This window comes from Barbus barbus, assembly GCF_936440315.1.
Source record: "Barbus barbus genome assembly, chromosome: 37".
NCBI classification, from domain to species: Eukaryota; Metazoa; Chordata; class Actinopteri; order Cypriniformes; family Cyprinidae; genus Barbus; species Barbus barbus.
The window spans coordinates 7,581,290-7,606,499 of record NC_136715.1 but is presented as its reverse complement, the minus strand read 5'-3'; the positions used below and the strand labels follow the sequence as shown (position 1 = coordinate 7,606,499).

The window sequence follows — 25,210 nt, the reverse complement described above, 5'->3', positions numbered from 1 at the left end:
TCAGTAATATTAAGAAATATTAAAATTTTAAATAACTTTTCTATTTGAATATATTATCAAATATCATTTTTTTCTGATGGCAAAGCTGAATTTTCAGCTTCATTAGCCTACTCCAGTCTTCAATGTCTTATGATCCTTCAGAAATCATTCTAATATGCCGATTTTATGCACAAGAATTTTTTTTTTTTTTCCAGGATTCTTTGAAGAATAAAAAGTACAAAAAGAAAAAAGGCAGCAGCATTTATTTAAAAAAATCATTAGAAATGTATTTACTGTCATTTTGGTAATTTTAATAGGTCTTTGCTGAAGTATTACTTTCTTATTAAAAATATCTTGGGAAAAGAGGAAAAAAAAAACAAACGTCTCCTTCAATCATCAGGATCTATTTTAGAATGTAAGGTCCACTTTTACAATCCATTTAACTCCAGATGGATAAAATTATGTCTGTCCTTCATTTTTTCTTTAAATGTCACATTATGAAAAAAGGTTTCAGACATAATTTCATCTTGATTTTACTAGTATATATCCAAAAACCTTATTTTAATGATTGACAATAGTAAGAAAAATTGGGCCATGTCTAAAGATGGCACAGAATGATTTCAACCAGTGGCTGGGCATAAAGTTCATGGAAGCGTATTGCACCTGGGTAATTTAACCTTATTATCCCAGACCATCATTTTTGAAATTCAATTTTAGGCACAATGCACAGCTTTCATTTCATCTGGCAGGAATCCAATGATATCCATCACTAACTGATGCTAACTTACTTTCCAAAAAACAAAAGACTGCTGAATTCGCTGAGAGATCACTCTCAGTTGAAAATACATACCATACATGTAGAAGGCAATATTTTCCACTAGACAAACACCCTAAGAAATGTTGTTACTTAAACTGAAACAGCCAAAACATGCATGAGACATGTATCATGCATTATAAATTAGATTTGAAAATGTTGTCTAGTGTGGTCTCTAAATATGTTCAATAGAGCACACCTGAACATTCATTCAATATAAATCTTTATGTTTTTTGCCTATTTTATAATCTATCCAGAGTCAGATCACTAAGAAGAACAATAGCACGCAATTTGAGGTCTCATATCTTATATATTATCCAACTTTACACTTTTCAGCTGAATCAATTCTGAAAGGGACGCATCCTCTCTTTTCTTACCTCCCCTTGATGTTAGGTAGAGCTGCAATTCAATGAGATTTCATCATTTCATAATTTCTGATGAAATCCTACCCTACAGCACTTCTGCCAACACACAAATCTCTAATGAGAAAAAAAAAAGAAAGATGTGAAATGTTTATTTGGGTGCATTTCAATTTCAAAGATCCCAATGTTCAGAACAGTGAGTCACATCACCAGTCTGAATATGTGCCATCAAATAATAGAACAAAAGTAAATTGGATGTCCTGTGTTCTGCCAATGCATCTGTATGATAATCACATTATGTGAAAATCATCATTTAAAGGGATAGTTCCTCCAAAAATAAAAATTCCGCCATCACTTATTTACCATCTTGTCGTTACTAACCTGTACAGCTTGCTTTCTTATTCTGTGGAACATTTTAAGACATTTGATTTTTTTTTCTTTCAATAAATGAAAGTCACTGGGGTTTAAAACAACACTGGACACCATTGACTTTCATTATAATGAAAAAAAAGGTCTTACAGGTTTGGAACAACATGAGGATGAGTAATTAATGAGAGAATTTTCATTTTGGGGTGAACGATCCCTTTAAAAACAAATTAATGGATATTAAGTTCTAAAGAATCACATTGAAACTTTCTTTTATTTTATAATAATTCACCTGCACTAATAAAATGATATAGCCTAACTAGGTTTAGAAAAAAGAAGATACCCAGTGGGGTCTAAAACTAAATTGAACCCCACTGGCTTTCATTGAACCAAGATATGCACAATCAAAACATGCATGCAATGGACATTGTTGAATAAGTAACGTAAAAAAAAGAAAATGTAATGAAAACAACTGGAATTGGACATTTAGTTCTAAAGTATCACACAAACACTTTCAGAATCATTCATTTTATAATAATGCACCTGCACAAAATTTTATATAACTCATTTCCAGATTTATAGGACAAACCATCAACGGATGCACCTGGTGATTCCATGACAATAAACAAGCAAAAACATCACGATACAATTTTAGGAATGGAAAAATAGGTTGGTGTGCTACAGTAATGTAGGTCAGTGCTCACCTCACCTGCAGCTTTCTGAGTGTGAGCAAAGCCCAAATGACCGACATCTTACTGACAATCGAGGGCCTCAGGAGATGGGGACAAAAAACATTATTTCATCCGGCTGAAAAGGAAGGCTCGGGTCTGTTCTGGCCCCCTCACGGGCTCTACAAATGTCATGCGTGACGTGATTCAGCTTACTGAGTTACACAGAGCAGTCAATGAACATCTCGGCCAACATATAAGCTTGGAATTATGGGAAATTAATGATATATTGAATGGAACGACTGCAGCTCGGAGCTACACAAGTCTGACCCACATTTAGAGTCCCGGCTACAGTTTACTCAAAGTGAATGTATTTACAAAAAGAGCTCTCATCCATCTAGATAAGGGTTTACACTGCAGATGCCTCTGTACTGAAATTATTTATATGACAGAAGTGCTTAGTTTAATAAAGACGAATCCGTGTTGATCTTTTACATGAGGAATAAAAGACTCTATGGCAACTAATAACCAGTAATATAATCATGTGAACTAAAGCATGCATCACTGTGACTACTGCTAGGGATTTAAACAAACCCCTAATTGGGTGTTCACACGGACGATTTGCAATGTTAAAGTGAAAGGATGTTATTAAATTTCAATAAATTAGGGATGCACCGATAAAAAATGTGGTCAATACAGATATGTAGTTTCATGTTAAAACCGATAATTAATTAACGCCCATTATTAAAGACCTATAAAAAAAATTCTGGATGAATTAAAATCTATAGCCTGTATAGAAAATGAAGGCTTTACAACAATGTAATATACAGCACAAAAACTAGACAGTGATTTTGAGATTTGGCAATTATAATACTGTTCAAAAGTGTTGGATCAATAAGAGTTTTTGAATTTGTTTTTTATCCTTTTTAGTAACATGCTTACCAAGGCTGAATGTCTTCAATTTAAAACCATTCAGAACACAATAGCAAAAACTGGCGACTAGGTAAGCAGAGACAAGCAAACCTCAGCATTGTCTTCAGAAAATGCAAAAATCTAGTTGTCACTATACTAGGGAAAATGTGACAAGCGCCTTACAGTTGAGGATTGAAGAACAATTTAATACAAAGTAGGGATTAATCAGAAAAGAGTTATATGAATTGCAATCTTTTGGGGAGGTTGGAGGATTAGCCCCCAATTCTGCTGATCATTTTAATCAAGTTGATATTAACTGCCACTCTGAGATGCTTTATACATACATAAGACACAGAGCAGGGGGATCAAAGAAGACTCTCAGAAGCAGCTGACAAACCTTGAAAATCATGACGATTGTGTTGTGAGGTGACAGAATTTAGGTCACATCGCCGCTTTGATTCCTTCTACACTCATGCTGCAAAACACTGCCAGCTCAGACAATGCTGTGAAACTGGGATAAAGGACACAGGCCTCCGCACAACACATAAGGATGCTTGATCAAATAAGCGAAACCCATCCTGGATATTCAACTGAAGAGTAATCTAGCAACTGTAAGAGCTCCACCTCAAAATGAAACTGATATAGCAATACTACAACATGCAAACACATGTAGACTAATGCTACATGTAGAATACTAACACATGAAAGAGGAATGTAATAGGATTATATAAAGACATTTTATTCGGACCACCAATACATTTGCATGGAGAGAAAGATATATTAGATATATTACAAATTTGATGCTCCTTCACTTTTGGAATTTTGTTAATACATTCAATTTCTATGACACAACATTTTAGTAGCATTCAAGTGTGTATTGCATTCAATACTCAAAATTGAAGGACAAACAGGTTGTTATGTAAAAAGAATAACCCGTACTACGTAGTCATGTAGTTTGTGGAGGTCTTATTAAATTTTCCTTATACTAAGATCTAGTTTTGTTCCATCAATCTTCCCTGAGAGATTCCTTTGGGGAAAAAATGCTCATGGAAAACAAGGTAAAGAGTAAGAGTCTTTATGAGTCTATCGTTCAAAAGTTTGGGGTTGGTAAGATTTAAGAAAAAAAAAAAAAATTGTTTTGTTCAGCAAGGATGCATTAAACCGATCAAGCGTAATCAAACAATCTTTTCCAAATAAATGCTTTAAACACTGATTAAAATAAATGTTTTTCTTTTTACATTTTACAATATATTCAAAGAGAAAACCGTTGTAATAATGTTTTACAATATTACCGTTTTATTGAATTTTTCATCAAATAAATGTGGCAGTATCAAATTTTTATGTTGTGGTAATCATACTGAATTAACACAATATTGAAATAAGATGCAAAAATGTTGCCATAATACAGTAAAACTGGTTTAATACCTTTTTTCCTAATAACAAAAAGAACTGAACATTTAAATACAATGACGCAGTACACAAAAATGTATAAATCAAACAACTTTTTCAAGCAGATTAAAGTGCAAAGGAATTATAAGAACAATAGGTTACACTTTAAAATAAGATCTCATTCGTTAACCTTAGTTTATCCATTAACATTAAAGGGTTACTCCACCCCAAAATGAACATTTTGTCATTCATTTCTTACCCCCATGTCGTTCCAAACCCATAAAAGCTTTGTTCGACTTCGGAACACAATTGAAGATATTTTAGATGAGAAACCGGGAGGCTTGTGACTGTCCCATTGACTGCCAAACAATTAACACTGTCAAGGTCCAGAAAAGTATGAAAGACATCATCAAAATAGTCCATCTGCCATCTGTGGTTCAGCCGTATTTTTACGAAGCTACGAGAATACTTTTTGTACGCAAAGAAAACAAAAATAACGACTTTATTCAACAATTCGTCTCCTCTGCGTCAGCGTAGTGCCATTTTGGAGAGTATACTTTTCAAAAACAGTAGTGCAGCTGCTTTGTTTATGGGGTTTCCAGGGTAACGGCTGCATTTCTGCTGTTCCATCAGCGCCATCTGCTGTCAGAGCAATAGTGCATTTTCATTCAGCGAATTTACTTCACTCGTTCCACCATGCGCTTCTCATCCGTGTATGGCTTGTTTACATCAGAGTGCGCATGCCTCTTTGACGGAGCATACAGCTGTGTTGTGCATATTCTTAAAATGCATTCCATAAAAAGAATAATCTGTAATAAATAATTATTCACGGTATTTTGAAGTGCACATGATAATGCTTTATCGTACATATGCTTTATCGTTATATATTGTATTAGCGAACACCGGCACATGAATCTTTCCTATCCGCAGATTTTGAACGATAACATACAAATTAAGATTTACACTGAAATATGCTCTGCTCATCTTTCAGTATGAGACCCAATGAAAATGAATACACAAAGAAAACACTTCATGTGATTGGACTAGCAGATTAAAGGTTAATTAGTTAAACACTTTGCTTTTAACTTGACATCGGCTTTTAAAAGCTGGTCTAAAACAGCTAGAAAAAACATGACCGCACTCCCAACAAAACAAAAGACAAATTCACTGACAATCCTGAAGACATGCAGTCCTTAACCTCACCATACTGGACACAGAAAAACTTGAAGTGGGATCTCACGGCTGCCTACCAAAGCATGTGAGGCCTGATTACGAAGTTCTTTCTCTTTGGCCTGTTGATTTGACATTGCGCAGGTTATTACGAGCAATTCACACAACAGCCAACAGCAACATCGCTCAATAAATGCCAGCCAACCACAACAGCTAGTGCTCTGCCCTCGAATCTAGCACATATCTCCCTCAAGGCAGGGGCTGTTCCCTTTAGAATATTCCAGTAAATCCCACTTCAACATTTCTCAGGCGGATCAGACCACCTCGGCAAGAATGAGACCTCCGATCTGAGATGTTATCTTGGCTATTCTAAGGCTATTCAGTTGCACATAACAGAGAAACGGCTTTCCAAAATCAGCGCATAAAAACTCAGGAAAATGGGTCAACACCCTTTCCCCCTCGTTTTTCATCATCACTGCATAAAAACATTTGAGATTGAGTGGGAAATGTGGCTTAAAGTGGGAATGCGTTTCACAGAATTGAAGATAAGAGAGGTTAAAACAGTAAAAATATATGCAGCAATTCTCTTCACATTTTAAAGTGAAGATAAGTGGTACCTTAATGTGCCTGCAAGAGTGCAACTGCACCTGTACACAATACAGAGAGAAATTAAAAGGAGAAAAAGGCTGTCTGATTGGCTCTTTCACAACCTGCCATCTAAGAGTGATTTGATGAGACACCTGCATGAGGAAAGTCAAAGGCGCACTGCATTATTTAAATAAAGAAAAAACAACTGATATTTAAGCCAGAGTTTCTTTCAGTAACTTTGGAAAGGCACCAACAGCCTCAGCGGTGTTAAATCAATGATTAATGTGGTAATAGCTGGAGTATATTGTGTAAATGTGATTAGTCATGGGAATGCTGCACTATTAGCACCTCTAACAACGAGCCCCTTCAGCCTTGGTCCACTTGATTTAAAGTTGTTCAAGATGTGCAAACAAAATGAGTTTAATCTAAAAGTTGGCATTCAAAGGCGCACTTTGAACCTCAATCATCTGGGTATGGGAGTGTTGCAATTGCCGTGGTAGATGTGCACTGGCCCATCGCAGCGATAGTACAGCTGGAAGACGTCACCATACCCATGTTCCCTCCACCATGTGCAAAGCTGTCGGTTCCAGCCGCAGGACAGTGGGTAAAATAGTTCCCTGTGCTCCATCCCGATCATCGTGAAGAAATCCTGATCACCCAGGTGGCCCCGGAAGTGGTATTTCTCTGCAAGGCGAGCCACCCGCTCGGGCTCCAGAAGCTGGTTGTATAAGGTAGAGTGACGCATGGCGTCGAGGTTCAGAAGCATTACGCCGCTGTTGAAGCCCGGCAGACCATCTGGTGGAGGGTCACCCACACGGGACTTGGGATTCTCTTTGCGGTACTGCCAGAAAGTGTGCCTACGACACATAGGGAAGAAAATGCAAAGAAGAATTTAAGCAAAGAATCATAGCTTTACTATACCTAAATTTACAGATGTGAAAAAACCCATAACATCACCACATAACCTCCACTGCAGCTGGTTGAAGAGAGGTGCAACCGCATAGCATTATTTTTGTAACAATTCTGGGCAAAAATATGATTCTATAAATATGCTTTTGTTCTCAACCTGAAGCATTTTTGCAAATAAAGCAGTTTCTAGCTTAAGTATTAATAACCGGAGTGAAAACAGTGCTGTTTCAGGGAGAAGAGACTTCATTGAAGAATAGAGAAGTTAACAAAAAATAAGTACACAAAATAAATAAAAAAATACAGTAGAACAACAATTGTTGTTGCATAAATCACAAAAATTAAAAAAGAAAAGCATAAAGGCCTAAAAACTAATTTTTTCTAAGCTGTTCTACAACAGACAAACAAAACCCTCAGTTATGCGTGAACAACGCTAAAATAGTTAAAAACTGAATAAACAAAATGTGTATTCATAAAAATACCTCTGAAATACATAGACAGTCAAGCTGGAAACTGAAATATTAAATCTTGAGACTTCAACATGGATGTAAGCTTGAGGTGAACTCAACTTGTGGCAAATCCTGAAAATGTCTAGCATGTTTTTTGAGTGAAATGAGATCTAGTGGAGATGCAGCATGCGGGCAGGTGAAGTCCAAGACCACGCACTGCTCTTAATGAAAACCGTGGAGTGCTGAAACCAAGCTTATTCAAAGTAGCTTTGATCCATCAAGTCAATGCCCCCCGCAGGCGATTCCTCAGTGGTTCTCCTGAAGTTCATAGATGCTCTCTTGCTTTTAAAAAGCCCAAGCTGGGTTGGAAACAACAAAGAGATTTCTGAAGCTGCTGCTCCTGGACCATTCATTTGACAGCAGGAGAACAGAACCAGACAGGATGACACAAACTTGAAGCTTTTATCTTTCTCCCCGAGACTCCAATTTAGTGCAACTCCAGTCCATAGGAGCATTTCAGAGAGAACGCTGGCTCAAAACAACACGAGCACAGGTAAACAAGATCATGACGACAATAACTCAGAGGGTGATGGTGCTGCTCAAAGAGATTCCTGTTCCCCTAAAGAAGTCTTTCCATAATGTTAAGGTATACAATCATTAGCTTAATATTTTGTATAAAGGCTTATCCTGCACATTTAATTTTTTTTAAATGCAGATAACAAATTTGCACATGCAGTACTAAGGTGTAAAAGAAAAGAGACACCGAGGGACACTCTGAAGTGACAGTTCATTAAATGAAAATTTAGTCAACGTTTGCTCACCCTCATGTCCTTTCAAACCTGTATGACTTACTTTCTTATGTGGAACACACAATATGAAATTGGAGGAGTCCAAAAGTTTCAAAATAGACAAAAAAGCAACACAAGAGTAAGTCTGCAACAAACAATTATTCTGGGAAGCGATTCATTTATTATTTAATTAATAATAATAATAATATCTAATAATAAAAAAAAACATTAAATACAGAAAATAAAAATGCAATTATTAAAGTTATTCTACATCCTGGCCAATATTCCGCTGCAAACATTGCAAAATTTATATATATATATATATATATATATATATATATATATATATATATATATATATATATATATATATATATATATATATATATATATATATATATATATATATATATATACACACACACACTTCTGTGTATCTCTTTGCCTTCAATTCCAGCACCTGCGGATCTGAGGTGGCATGACACGGAATATTTAGGCCACCCTCTGAGAGTCTTCTTCTAATTAAATATTCATGAGGAGAGACAGCACTCTGAAAAAAGCTGCATGTCAGATGTAAGGGCATGGCTGAGGCGCTTTGGATCAGGAGGCGCGCGTGCCTGGGCCATCCCTAATGAACGAAGCTTCAGAAAGATCCCAATTATAGCTGCGTTATTCAGTCTTTAAATGGAATCTGTGAAGTCAGAGTAGAAAACAGAGGGTGTCACCACGCAAACGCGCATCGACAGGGTGGGTTGAGACAGCAGAGTGGCAGCTTCCTGTGTCGTCTCTTCAGCTCAGCATCGGTACTTTAACACAAACAACTTTTCCTTGCTGTTTAACGGCCTCCTCCATAAACTCCAGAGGAATGGCAGATGGCACTTCCACATTTCATGCCTAATTTTAGTGTCTTTTTTTACAAGTGGCAAGACCTATTTGTCTGTTTGAGAGGATGTACGTGCTCTGCAGTGCATATCTAGAAATATTCGTCACCATTAACAACTGGACGGTGTTTTGCTGTACATAATGACTCAGGAAAGGAAATGCGTTTATAATGGCATTGTGCAAACAAGTAAAGTATTATTAAATACAATGGTGTTTTCCCAATAAAAAAAAAATCTGAAAATATTATTTAACACTATACTTTAAGCCTAATGTGTAATGCATTATAAAATAGCTTTAAACTAATTACTTATGCCTTGTAATGCACCTTATAATGCATTGTACAGCTTTTACAGTACGATGCAAATACAGCTTTTTTTACACTTTTAAAATGCTAGGCATTCGCAAGGGTGTTCTGGGTGGTTGTATAGCAAGATACAAATCAAAGTTTAATATTGAGAGTTGGCATTTTGTTCAAATCCCTAACTGAAAGTACGCACAACAGTGAAGCTACCCTTAGGAAACACCACTAACATGGCAATACTTTACACTGCATCTTAGCGCCTAATAGGTCCAGTGAGCTTTTACACATGAAATAAACATTTCCTTTAAATTGTTTCATTTTGGAAGGAGCCTAGAACATGACAGCATTATGTGCTTATAAACAATCCATTTTTCAAGTCAAAAGCCAGAAGTAAAAATTGTGTTTTAAAAATTAATCTAGTATGAGAGCTACTACAGAGAAAACACCACGTGGCTTGTGTGCAAAAGAGCTATTCACCTGACACAACAGCACACAGCAATCAGCTGTATTTCAAAGCTTTCTCCTTTATTAAAAATAAATTTAATGCCAGTGGATTTGGTTTTTAGTACCAGTGTGAAAACCACAGGCACCCACTGTGACAGAAAGGAGGTCGTTTTAGTTACCAGAACAGTTTAAGATGTCCTGTCATCATTTCTGACAATACATATGCAAATTATAAGATTTTTTTTTTTTTTAAATGCAATGTTGCTGGTTTGACAACTTCACTTTAAGTACAAACTGCTGCTTAGCACTCACCCTGTTACTTTACATTGCTAACTCAAAGTTTTAAAGGTGCCATATCACCTTTCCCGTGTTTAAGTATGACTTTTTCCGTGTTTAAATGCTATAATTGGGTTGCTGGTACATCTACCAACCCAGTAAACATGAATAAAAACCCAGTAAATTTTTTTGGTTAGCCTTTCCCTGCAAGCTTGTGAAGAGCTGCTAGGATTTCGCTCCCCCCATGACTAAAAAGGGATCTCATCATAATATTATCGGCCTTTAATCTCCATGTTTCCACCATTTCGCCATGTTTTTTGAAAAATATCGAAAGTTCGAGCAAAGCATGCTAACTATTCTGTCTTTGGCTGCACTGACGAGCACAGAACACTATGAGTCCCAGCCTCAGAGGAGACAAGTCAGTGATTTATTGATTTATTTACTGTATATTACGCTGCTGCCACACAGATCTGATATAAACATGTGATTTCTTTCCCAGCTGTTTACCTTCACAGACAACCAACTGTTTATGTAACTCATGTGTAAAACAAACTTGTATGTACTTGACAGTTTAAGCACAATAAGAAATGAAAGAGAACTTAGTTTAGTACTCACAGCTGCTTTCTGTGTGCGTGCTTCGGATGAGAGCCCTTAGAAAACCATATATCCGAAGTTTAAACTAAATATAGTTCAAAATCCATGATTTCAGCACCATAGACATGACAATCAAAACCAAACAAATGTTGTTGTTGTTTTTTTGCAGAGTATCCTGAGGAACAGCTGTAAAGGCACAGCACTATTCTGGAAAAGGAGGCTGGGAGAGAGCATATTTGCATTTAAAGAAACATGCGTGTTTCTGCTTCCACTCAAGATCTGCATGCTCAGAATGTTATAACAAATTATCTGTGTGGTATTGATCTCAAACTTCACAGATGCATTCTGGGGACACTTGAGACTTATATTACAAATGTCAGATTCCTGGCTGCATGTGAGCATCCATGGACCACTGGATATTTGGTAAGATGTAAAGAACACTATATCGAGTCCAACAACCTTTAGTTTAAACTGATAATCATTTGTTTAACTCACGTTTTCGCAGTTTCCCCTATTAAATCCACTCTTACACTCTTTTGCCACTCAGTCCGGCTGAGGGTGCATGTTCCAGCAGGAAATTGACGTCAATGCATACCCTCTACAGGTCTCCCTTTAACAAAATGGAGATGTTTTCAAATATTCCAATCTGATTGTCTGCGACTTTAGGGGTGGTTTACAGTCAGAGCAGCCTGTAAGGCAATGTCTGAGGCAGCTTTCTTTCATCTTTTCATCTTTTTCTGACCATTTGTCCCCAGTCAAATTGAGGATGTCTGTGCCTCACCAGTCTGGAGTTTCCGCATGCACCTGCCACTGAGCAATGATCTGCTATTGGCCTCAAGCAAAGGAAGTCAAGTACCTATTTGAAATATGTCAAAAAGCAGCTGTTTTACATTCACAGAAAGTGCCAAAAAAACAGGTTCAGAAACGAAAACATGCTATCGTCTCCAATGCCCTCTCATAATGGCTATGAGCACTGTAGAGTAAAAGTCTGAAGAAAAACGGAAAAGGTCATTTTCTGCCAAGACATTTATCTGTTAAAGGACACCTATTATGCAAAATCCACTTTTACATGGTGTTTGGACATAAATGTGTGTTGGCAGTGTATGAACACAAGCACCCTACAATGATACAAATCCACCCAGTCCTCATTTTTTTAATCCTCTTTAAACCAAATCAGTCTCACAAGGCAAGCCATTTGGATTCTCTATGCAACGTGACGTCACATTGCATAGGGCCGGGGCAGGGGGGTTGATTGACAGCCCTGTAGTACCATAGTTTCAGCCCTCAGCTGTTGTACGCTATCCTCCATTTTCTCCACTCTCGAGCAGCTGTAACGTCAACAATGTCTCGTAAGCAATCACTGTGTTCTGTTTGGATGTAAGACTGAACATAAGAGTCTTCATTTTCTCCCAACTTCTGAACTGCTGAGGATGCAGTGGATTGCTTTCATTTTTCAAGGTAACGTGCCTCAAAATATACCTAAATACTCTTATCACTCCAGACTCCTTTGTGAAAGTCATGTCGTTATAGTGCTTAGCATTTTAACCGTGTTTGTGTGTGTACATTATCAAAGTATTTTAAATGTACTTTACTTACATTTACAAAAAGTGCACAAACACACAATGTGTATTTATACACAGTGTATATATACATACACACACATACACATACACACACATATATACATATACATATCCACATATATACTTGTACACATATACACTCACTGACCACTTTATTAGGTACACCTTGCTAGTACCAGGTTGGACCCCCTTTTGCCTTCAGAACTGCCTTAATTCTTCGTGGCATAGATTCAACAAGGTGTTGGAAACATTCCTCAGAGATTTTGGTTCATATTGACATGATCGCATCACGCAGTTGTTGCAGATTTGTCGGCTGCACATCCATGATGCGAATCTCCCGTTCCACGACATCCCAAAGGTGCTCTATTGGATTGAGATCTGGTGACTGTGGAGGCCATTTCACACAACTGCATTTTCACACAACTGCCGCTCACTGGATATTTTCTCTTTTTCGGACCATTCTCTGTAAACCCTACAGATGGTTGTGTGTGAAGCAGTTTTTGAAATACTCAGACCAGCCCGTCTGGCACCAACAACCATTCCATGATCAAAGTCACTTAAATCCCCTTTCTTCCCCATTCTGATGCTCGGTTTGAATATAATTAATATCAGTAATACGCAGCATGTACGGTACAAGGAAATGATCAGTAACATCATCACTTTGAGGTACGATATCTATATCGTTAAGTTCAATTCCATGCGATATAATTAAATCTAGCGTATGATTAAAACGATGAGTGGGCCCGGTGACGTTTTGCTTGACTCCAAAAGAGTTTATTAGGTCAGTAAACGCAAGTCCTAACGCATCATTTGTATTATCAACGTGAATGTTAAAATCTCCGACAATTAGCACTTTATCAACATTAACCAATAGATCTGAGAGGAAATCTGCAAATTCTTTTAGGAAATCTGTATATGGCCCTGGTGGTCTATACACAGTAGCCAGAGCAAGAGATGTGAGAGATTTATTTTGCATATCTAACAGTGTAACATTAAGCAGAAGTATTTTGAATGAGTTAAACCTCCTGTATCCTGTTTTTTGAGTAACATTGAGAATATCACTATATGTTGTTGCCACACCGCTGCCACGACCAGTCTGACGGGGCTCATGTTTATAACAGTAGCTTGGTGGAGTAGACTCATTTAGACCAAAATATTCATTTGGTTTCAGCCAGGTTTCAGTCAGGCAGAGTACATCAAAATTATTATCTGTGATCATTTCATTTACAATAACTGCTTTGAGTGCGAGTAATCTAATATTTAGGAGCCCAAGCTTTAAAAATTGTTTTTGTTCATTTATTTTGCGTTTTTCTGGTTTAATCACGATCAGATTTTTTCTAGATCCTGCATTAAATTTATATTTTGACCTCGCTATTCAGGGAACAGACAGTCTGTATAGATTGGACAACGCAAGTACTTCTATCTTTTAAGTGGGTAGAACAAAAGTCATCATAGCAGTTATTTGAGAATTGGCTTACTAGTCATATGGAGCGTAGCGTCCTGGAGATGTTGTCCGACAAGAGTTCCGCTCCGACTCTGCTGGGGTGCAGGCATCAGCACGGAAAAGCCTAGGACGCTCCCAGAAAAGATTCCAATTTTCTATGCTTGGAGTGTTGCCGCATCAAACTTTATGTGGCCACTTTCACATTTTCTTGACCATTACGATGCTGCCTTATAAGTAACTCAATAGCTTTTTTAAAAAGAGATGGACATCAGATGGACACTCCGAAAGATACAAATTCCAACAACAGTACCAAAAAGCTGATGATAATGATAACCTCTGGGAACAGGAACCAAAGTTTAAAAGTTTACTGCCTGCTGACAACTTGTAATCTTGACAAAGCCTTTGGCTAAAGTTCAAAGCTGAATACTGTTATCTGATCTGCTATGATCTATGCTATAGAGAAAAGAAGCTGATATTCTAGCAGCGTCATCGTGAGCATGATAATGATTATGCACTCAAATACTATTTTGTACTATTGCTTAAAAAACATAATGCTTGTACTTACCCTTTTAATCTCAGGGTACCAAAAAACAACAACAACAAAATATCAAACACAAGATGCTTTTACTATTAAATCAGTCTGGTAAGCAAAGATCAGAGTGGCTGGAATTCCCTGCAAAGTATGTGAACAGAATCAGGAAGAGGGATCTTATGCAATGCGTTTGTGAAATATTATACATGGCACTCAGAGAAGCCAGCTGAATTTTAATGCGTCATCAAAGATGAGCATTTCATTGCTGTTGGCAACTGCTGAACGAGGCCACGGGAAGCCCTATCCATCAACACTCAGCTCTAGATGTCAGGAACTAAGTGGGACGGAAGAAAAGAATGATTGGAGGGGAAGAGAACGAGGGAGACACAGACAGGAAAGACACGAGCCTGATGGAGGAAAAACAGGGGAAATGAATACTCGTGAAAACCTGCAGTTCTGGCATAAAGTCTGATTAATTCAAGGCAAGAAACAAACAATGAGAGATTTCTTATAGGTGTCAGATGGTATTTCCATAATAACACTCCTTGAATGCACATGGATCATAGCTAAACAGCAGTACCCCCAAAAAATTCATAAATGTTCATAAATTTCTTGTTGAGTGGAGTCAAAAAAATAAAAAGAATGTACTGAATAACAGGAAATTTGCCAAATTTGGATGAAATTGCACTGAACTCAGCCTACATCCAAACACAATTCATCAAAAGTTCTGATATGTTTTTGTCAGGATAACTGGTTCAGAGACCAAGAGTACCTTCCAAGCAATGTTAAAGCTCAAAGTAGAGAAAGTACAGAGAGAGAAAGGTCACTAGGGAAAAAAACAGCAGTAATGACGTGGTGCCAAATACAGTAAGTGAGAGCAGGATGTGAACAGATGCAGTAAGTGACGTCGATCTGGAGCCAGACTGTTTACGGACTGGACACGGGTCTTAATTTGCAGACCCTGAGGCTGGACAAAGCCCTCTGGTTACATGTGAGTCCTGATAGAAATCTGTTTGTATAGACTGGAGTCCCGTCAGCACTACAACAAGGCCTGGCTGTTTCTGCAATCACTTCCTGTCCTAAAAGAAAAATGCCTGGCATGCGCTCACAACTCCTGAGAAGAAAAACTGGAACATTTTAACCACTGGTATGGTTCCTATGAATGTTCTTACGTTATCACAACACTGATACTGGAAAAATAACGCTTCTGATCTCTTCATATTTCATGTAGAAATAGGTTTGACAGACTGCCTGGAATCTGAATAAGACCACAACAGAAAAACAACAAAACACAGAGCCCAGTTCAGTGAATATTAGCATGCAAATTTAGCCTACATATAAAATATATGGGTGATGTTTTACCTATGCACAGTTTGTTCAATTATGCAACTGTGCACAGACTTTCAACACTCATTTGGCTAAAAGGTTTTACTCCGGATTCCCTTCTTAAGCTTTTAACATTCTCTCTAGTTTAATTTGTCCACTATGTTCAACAGCAGTATGGACTATGGAGGCCCGTTTCCACCACTGAATAAAAAAATTATTCGCGGGACCCACGGGACCCAACGCAACAGGGAGCGGCACGGGACAACTCTTGATGGGCGAGTGCGGGCAGGCGGGATGAGACTTGTGTGTGTGCGGGACGCGGGAGAATAAAATTATTCGCGGGACTCCCGCAAAATAGAAATGATCTAAACATAAAATGTATAAAACAAATAAATTGTTATTTATCTGTTGCACAAAAGCAAAAAGAACAACTAATATTAACAAAAAAATTATTAACATGCACAAGCTAGGCAGAGTTTCTATTTATAAGACGTGTTTAAAGGGTTCCGCAATGTAGCCAATCACAGACTCAGCTGTTGATTTCTGGAACGCAATGGCCAATCAGAGGTGATTAAGTTAGAATCCACTCACCGCAATGCTAAAATTACGTGCTCACAAATCTAAAAAAATGCTCACAAATCTAAATTTGGTAATTCACTCTCTCTTTAGATTTTCATAGCTTAATAGTAATAATTTATTGTAATGATTTTGACCATAAAAACAACAACATCAATAAAAAAAAAAAAATCCCTTCAGGGAAACCTTCATCAGACAAGCAGGAATTCCAGTTATCCCGGACAGTCGGACTGGACTGCCAAATCTGCACATGCTGAGATTAATGACAAAGCATGTCCAGCTGGAGCAGATTTGTTTTGTGTTTGAGCAAACATTGCAAAATTCTTCAGTCTGATGCTTCCATTCTTTAGTCATGGTGGTTGGGAAAACACCTCTCTATGAAGCTGAGAGAGGTCTAAGTATGTTTGACTGAACATGTGTAAAGTAACAGACTGACAGCACCTTCAATGGTAGTCTGAAGACAGGACACGCTGCTGCTGTAATTAATGCAGACAGCAACAGCGGACAGGCCCTTCACAGCTCACAGCAGAGAAAATGACACAAGAACACTGCTTAAACGATAGATGCTGGACAAGTGCTCATCAACAAAACATCAGGGGCTTCTCCCAGACAAGCATGCACACACAGTAAAAGAACATCAATAGCAGTGGTAAGATCAGAACGGAGAATACTGGCACAAAAGCATCGGTGACAGTGAAAACTGTTCAAAAAGAACACCAGCAGACAAGACCGAACGCACTGGACATCCCAAAGCATTTCTGACAGGACATGTGGCCACCTCTCTTAGAAATTCTGCCTGGCAACAGTGTAAAAAATGCTAGCCTTGTTTTATTAAAAAATTAATTTTACAAAAATTAGAATGCCAAAGTTAAGAGGCCATCTTAAATAAAAATAATTCAATATGATGTGTTATATAATGCATAATTTAATGAATTTGTTTAATTTCTAAAGACTATCGGAAAAGTTGGAAATCATGGGATCAGTTGCAATTATTTTATTCTATTGAGAGCTCTCGATAGAAAAAAAGAGAGAAAGAGAGAGAGTGAGAGATGATAATTACACAAATGTAATTATTAATATCACGCCTCTTCAACACTACCCTTCAAAGGTTTGGGGACCGTTTATTTCTTTTAAAAAATCTTATTTTAATTTAGCAAGGATGCATTAAATTAACCAAAACTGACTTCAAAGTAATCTATAATTTAATTTTTATTTTTATCAAAGAATTTGGGAAGAAAAGTATGACAATTTCCAGAACAACTGTTTTTAACTACCTGGTCTCATGGCATAAAAGTACCTGCGTGCACTTTTTAGCGAGACGCAAAATACGTACCAATATCACCGCAGTTTCCAAAACAAATGAACACTAGAGGCAGTAAAATTCCAACACCTTTTATTCCCTTTCACACAAATTTGCAGTGTTTCGATTAATAAAGTGTCATTTTCACACAACTACTTGAAGAATATCATGTTATGACTTCAAAACAATATTAATATGCTGGGAAATTTGAAAACCGATGCTTTTGAACGTTAGCATCACACATATCCAGCTTCATATCTGTGGGTTTTCATAGATGGTAGGTTTGTTCGGTAGCTCACGGAGTACGGAGATGTAATTGAGAGGTGAGGAGCTCCGGTTCGAATCCCGTATAACTACGATTTGACAAAACCGCAACGTAATAAAAACACAGCAATACGGTGTTTACACAGCAATACAACACCGCAGCCTTGGTGAGAACAAGAGGCTTCTTTATAAAAAACTTTTTTTTTTTTTTTTGTAGAATACAGTCAGAATACGTGCTTTATAAGTACTAATAAACAGCCAATGCATTGATAATAAGCATGCTAATAGGCAACTACAGTCAACATTTGAAGTGGATCAAAAAAGTTCATCAAACTTGTCCTGAGCAAGAATGCATTTTGGTTTTAGGTTTTGATCCACTTCAAATGTTGACTAGTGTAGGTAGTGAGAACTGGTCCCTATACTTAAATTGTTACCAGAAATCCTTTAGCCGTGACTATAAAATGCAAAAAACTAAATCAAGAGCTCAAAGCCAACTGTCTTTAAGTCTGGGTTCACGTTCTGTCACATATGCATGAATTCCAGCACAGCAGAGCTGTCTTTGTTTGCATGCGGCTCTTCTGGGCTCACACTGTGTTGTCAAACATTCTTGTGCACGTTTAGCACGAGGCATCCTGCTTCCCCTGAGATGCTTGCTTACAAACAGCCTTTAGGTCCTGACCTACCATGTTTGTGTTTTGAATAGGATGTGCGCACAATGGGAGTAGAAAAAAATGCCTTCTGTCAGACAAAGGACTTCAATATGTTAGAACTCAATTTGAGTATCCTGAACATCTAGTACTATTTAAATATCTAAAAATCACTGATTTAACTAAAACTTCTAGCCAAAATTACTTGAAATGGAACGTATGATTAATTGCATTTCATCAAAAACAAACAAAAAAATAATGGCTGTGCTGAACAATTAATCAGGAAAAGTATGAAAACTTATGAAAAATAGCACAATTATGCAGCCCTTAAATACATACACAATGATAACTGGCAAAAGCCATTACCGCTTTTCTTCCTCTGCTAAATGGTGAAATTATGGTGCACCAACACAGATCTGAATAGGCTTGTTTGCAGTCCTCTACACTCCATTTATTTGTCCTTTAACCTCAGTTTCTCTCTCGGGATTTTAATATTCTACTATTACACTTAGCAGATTAGGGGATTTTCATTTCAAGAGCAAATGGTGCAATTTAATATGCAGCCATAGCGTGAAATCTGTGTGTGCAGAATGTGCAGTAAAACCACCACACGCATCTGGAGGAAGACCTTTGGTTATTGAAACAGATGTCTACAGACCTCATCCGTTGGTCGAAAGACGCCACATATTGACAACATCAAAACATGATCTTGCAATGTTGCACACTTGCACCAAATCAAGGCAGTCTCAAAACTGCAAGGTCTTCACGGTTTGTTTATAAAGGCTTCTCTGCTCAGAACAACTAATCTTCATGCAGACCTTATGAAAACTACTCATCAGGCCAAGCAATAAATACACACGAACAAATCACCATTTATGTTTATATTCCACAGGGAGGTAAAGGGTGTGTGTAACTGTTGACATATTGAAGCTCTCAATCCGATTAGACAATTCCCAGCTCGGTGCTTGCACTCATTTGGAGCCGTGCGCTCAGTGAAGATTCCAGATCGCTGGCACATTGCCATGCACCATTTTGTGCCCTGGTCGGGACAGAGGCCGGTGGAAGGGAGAGGCTCAATGCCGAGATATGAGGGCTCTAGTGAGCCTGAGATCTGGCACCTCTTTAGATTCCACTCAGCTTTTTCTGTCCTGCTTCATACATTCCATACAGGCATTCAAAATGTGAGTTAAATATGATAAATCTCCCCAAAAAGTAGCATTAAGTTTCAGAAGACTCTAGGGTGGCGTGGCATAGTAACTACTACCTGACTCAATTTTAATGATCCCATGGATGTAAGTTCTGGTTTCTCTAACTGAATATCTTGTATACCAAATTACGCAAGAAAAATACATAAGTAAATAACGTCTCATGCTGACTTTAAAAGTCTGGAACGGTAAGCAAAAGGTTGTAGGTTCAATCCAATTGGAAGTATGAATCCAGGAATGGCTTTTACACCGCAAATAAAGACACAAATAAAAAAGAATCTGTAAATTAATTTAACAAAATTATTTCTGTTTTTATAAGCAATAAATATACATTTAGTAACTACAACCAACAACAACAATATATTGTTAAATAGTAACTAATATTAATGATACAATACCTAAAAATTGTAAATAAAATGTATTTTGCATAAAATAATATAAACATGGACTTAATCTTAGATGCATTCTACAAGTAAATGTATCTGTGTTTATATAGGCTATATAAAAACAGAAATTACGTCATGTCAAACCTTGACGTAATGTAGTGTTTATTGCCCTTCATGAATGGAATATATTTTCTTATTCTTTGTATTTTTATATCAATATGGTACAAGATTACCCTATTTATAAAAGTAATCACAAAGTAGTTTGATTATATATGATGTAATGGATTAAGTTACTGACTGCAATTTGTTAGTAATATATTGTTAGTATATATTACCCATAAACAAGAAAAATACTAATCACTGATGTTTTGGAAAGCTTCATCAAGTTCCTCTGGATAAATGACAACCAACTTGCGTCAAGTGGAAAATCAAAAAGACAACAAGCAAAACAATTGAACCAATGAGCAAGACTTTCTGAAAGGAGCCTCAAAATAGTTACACCCACCACAGCTAAAAAGTCCGCCTTATCTTTTTTTTTTTCCCTAAAGTCTCACTTCATTAGCTAAAAGGCACATTAGCTCTTCACCAGCTAATGAAGTGTTCAGGAGAGAAACAGCAGTATCTATCTTCAGCCCTGCTATGTGTTCTTTCTGCCTCAGCTGCATAATGCAAAAACACTGAAAGAACTACGCACCTCAGAGCCAGGAGGCGTCTAAGCAGGCTGCATCAGTGGAAAAGAGAGATCTCTGGGAGCCTAGGGAGCATCGCAAACAAAGCGTAAGGCCTGTGCCAGCCAGGCAGAAGGCTTGGAAAAGAGTTAAAAGTTAATTACAGCGGTCTAGTGGGTCATTGTGCTGGCACAGGTGTTAGATGTTATCAACAAACCCCAGCGCTGCTGCTGCTGATGTACCACAGATACCCCACAATTGCCGATAACGCTTTTATCTCCTTCTCAATTATTTACGTGGTTTTGTGTGAGTGTTGTCAGAGAACTGTTGTGGAAAACCTGCACTCTGTTGTGGAGGAAACGATCTCTCACAGGGACTATTTTTCCATCAGCTTATTTCTTTTATCCAGAAATTATACTAGCTCCTCACACAGCTGAAATGACTTTCCTGAGACTCTTCAAACTTCAAAACGGTGAACAGAAATGAACTGAAAAAAAAAATATGATTAAATGTTTGTTTGTTTGGCGAATTAAGACAATAGAGAAGTTATGACACTAGGTAAGCAATCAAATCAATTAAACTGACACTCTACAATTGACACGGCTCTCTGAAATACTTGATGCCTGGCTGATTGCAAAATTATGAATTACAATTTACTATAATGACACTAAACTATATATAATCATTCGAGGCAACTGACTACAGTGCTTACCAAACTCAGTTTAACACCAAGTTTGGTGTTGGTAAGCCTCTTATGCTCAATCAGGCTGCATTTATTTAATAAAAAATACTGTAAAAGCAGTAATACTAAGATTCTTTTTTCTTTTCTTGTTTTACAATATCACTTTTGGTCAATTGAATGCACCCTTGCTGAATAAAATTTATTTCAAAAAATGAAAAAATAAATAAAATCTTACTGAACCTAAACTTTTAAATGACAGTGTAGTAGCTAGTTTCTTGCATACCTTTACACATTCCCTTTCTTCTTATATAATAGAGATATCTTATCTAAATTACAATGTAACAAGCTTCTCATTTGTTTACCGATCATGCTGTCAGAGTTTAATGACCAGCTAACTGTATAGTATTTTTTAATTACTTAAAAGAAACAGTTCATGAAAGCTTTGCAAAGCTGCCGTACTGCTTCAAGAGTAATAATTGCATTACCATCCAATTATGTTAGTCGTTCTCAAGAAAGAAGAAAAAAACTTGTGCTGAAATGACAAATGAGAGTAAAATATGGCAAAGTTTTAGGTTTTGGGTAAAGTATTCTTTTAATATAGAGATGCACTTGCTATGATTTGCTAGTTTCTTATACAAGGACTTGACCTGCTGATCTGACTGAGGTGAGGCAGGTCTGATGGGAATACAGGACAAACTAAAAAGGAAGCAACAGTCAACAAGAGAATAGCGGTGAATTTACAGTGCCATCTAGTGTTAACCCTTAAAGTACTATGGTAATTGCTCATCAACAACAACTGTAATCTGATAAATCATGCTTGTATAATCAATCGTGTCAGTTTTGATACTTTTTGGTTAAAGATCCTGGTAATCAAAGCTGTTTGAGCATATTTGTGCCTGCATGTTTAAGTAAGATGAATGATGTACCAACTAGGAAAGTCTTGCTTCAAGAGAGGCACAACATAAATGTAGAGTTTGTGTTTTTTTTTTAAGGCCACAAGCCCCTATAGTCTTACCTTCTCCCGTGCATAGACACAGAAAAATCACACAAACACACTCACAGAAAGCAAAAAAAACTGCCTCCTTTGTGAATTCCTATCACCAATCTGAGCTTCCTCCTCGTGTTTCGGAGGCTAAACACTGGAGCTATTAGAAACGCTTTCCTGAAAGCTCTAGTCACATGATGGCTCTTGGAGAACATTGTGAAAAGGCTTCCATCTCTGTTCGGCTCCAAATGCATCCTAGTTTCATGCCCAGCTTGCCTTTGGCAGGCCACAAGACTGACGGCATTTACCATTTCCACATTCTGTTCGGAGGACAGGCTGTCCAGAGTCTCTTTCGGACTTTGAAAAAGCTGTTTTGATCAAATTGTACAGTAGGACTTTGCCATTTTGTCAGCCTTTTTCTAAACTTAGATGCCAATCAATGTGCACCACTATTTTTTTTACAGGTTTGATATATACAGTACAGAGAATGCTATAGTACTTGCCTAAAAGACACAAAACAGTACTGCCATAATAAACCGGTAGTGTATCAGATGGTAATTTCAGAACATTTAGAAATATGCCATGGTGCTAAATGAAAATCTACCATCATATTTACTTTCAAAGAATACCATTGTATAACCATGGTGAACATACAAACTATCATGGTATTACCATGTAAAACACACAAAAAAGGTGGTATTACAGTACTTTTTATTAGAAATGTACCATTCTTGTTATTGCTAACTGAAACTATTAAAATTGTTTTGGATAACAAATAAAGCTGAAATAAATATAAATATGAAATAAAAAAAGATTGAAATGTTGCCTTGGCAGCTAACTTTTAAGCTTAATGTTTAAGATGAAGTACTAATAAATATTTAAAAAAGCTAACTAATAAAAATGAAAGCACAAAATTACTAAAACTAGTATTAAAATTAAAATTCAAAATATTTATAAATAATAATAGTATATAAATAATACTAAAATAACACTGAAATGCATCATAAAAAATATTTTCAAGTTATAGCTGATAACTAATAAATTGCAGGTATTTTCTTAAAATTCTATCTTATAAAATAAACACTAAAATTAACATTTTAATATACAGCACAAAAAAAAACAATATTCATTTAGAGATTTTATTAACATTTAACTATAAAAATATAAATTTTTAAAGATTTTACTTTAAGCTAACGTTAGATGATGGCAAAGGTAATCTAAAATGTATAAATTGGGGAAATATACAATTAAACATCCGATTTTGACCAATATCTACAAATTAAACAAACACTAACCGATAGTGCACCGATATATCGGGAAGTGCTTCTTTTCATACTTTTGGGTATAAATCCACCAGATTTATCGGCAAAGAGCATACAAATGTGAGAACAGTGAACATAGTTACGTTACGGTACACAGAGCTGAGTCAGATACCTGTAAACTGGCTGCATTTCACGTGCAATTCCAATAACTGCCTCAGCAGGGAAATGGTTAAACTCTTTGAAGAGGTCTCTGATGTTGCTTCTGAATTTAAGGTCCAGGTCCAACTGAACAATGCGCTTCAGTTCTAGGGGGCAAAAGAAAGAGAAAGTAAAGCAAATTTTTATTAAACACCAAAAGAAATCACACCCTATGGCTTGTGAGCAGTGTTGCATGCAATAAATCAAAAATATAATATTGTTTCTTTGCATGCTCTTTTTGAATGCAGAAACCCCGTAATTTAGTGGAATTAACAAATGATGGAACATCATCATCCAAAGGGGTTTTCTCACATCGGATGCCCTCGCGGTTTTCGTGTGAGCCCACTGGACAACAAAGCCCTCAAGACAACATTCTGGACGCACCATTGTGGAGCAGAGGCCACGAACACAATGACACACATTCGGAAAGCAAAACATACGGGGCCCAAACTATGCTTGTTGTAATTAGAACAATGAAAATAGAGCGGCCAGCCGGAGCTGTTTAGTCGGTCAGGCATTTCACACCGACGTCTCTCCAAACAAGCACCGGAAACTGAACAAATCAATATCAACGATCTCAGCGCTCCCTTCCAAACACACAGGCTGACTACAAAACACTTCATGAGCAATGATAAAAGGAGGACAAGTGCTGAATTTGTATGAAACAGGAAGCAAATCTACAGTGTATGGAGATCAAAAACAAAACCTAGAGATGTAATTTGTTTTTTTTAAACAATGTTAAAATAATTTATCCTCTCCCAGTTCAATAAGCTGTAATAACCAGCTGGAGTAGATAATAGCACACTCTACACTAGAAGAGCTAAAATTATTTTAAGTAGTATTTAATTCATATTTATTAATACTTCTATTCAGTGACAGTAAAGACATTTATAATGTTACAAAATACTTCTATTTTAAATAAATGCTGTTCTTTTGAACTTTCTATTCATCAAAGGGTCTTGAAAAACAGTGCATCACAGTTTTCACAAAAATATTAAGCTGCACAACTGTTTCCAACACTGATATAAAAACTAATTCTTGATCAGCAAATCAGCATATTAGAATAATTTCTGAAGTATAATGTGACGCTGAAATCTGGAATAATGGCTGCTAAAAAGCTTTGCCAGCACAGAAATAAACTACATTTTACAATATATTAAAATAGAAAACTGATATTTTCAAATATTGCTCTTTTTACTGTAAAAATAAAACTGTATTTTGTTCAAACAAATGCAGCCTTAATGAGTAAGTTGACGCTAACTAA

General features: G+C 36.8%; 1 protein-coding gene across 1 annotated transcript in view; it reads right to left on the bottom strand.

The window, feature by feature from the left end:
- Positions 1–3,818: 3,818 nt before the first annotated feature.
- LOC306856468 (xyloside xylosyltransferase 1-like) overlaps positions 3,819–25,210 on the bottom strand; it is a 36,574-nt gene continuing 15,182 nt past the window's right edge. The window contains exons 4-5 of the mRNA XM_079395771.1: positions 23,921–24,053; positions 3,819–7,105 (exon numbers count right to left, since the gene is read on the bottom strand). Of these exons, the coding sequence (XP_079251897.1) occupies positions 6,712–7,105; positions 23,921–24,053 (527 nt within the window). The 3' untranslated portion in view covers positions 3,819–6,711. The remainder of the gene's footprint in view (positions 7,106–23,920; positions 24,054–25,210) is intronic.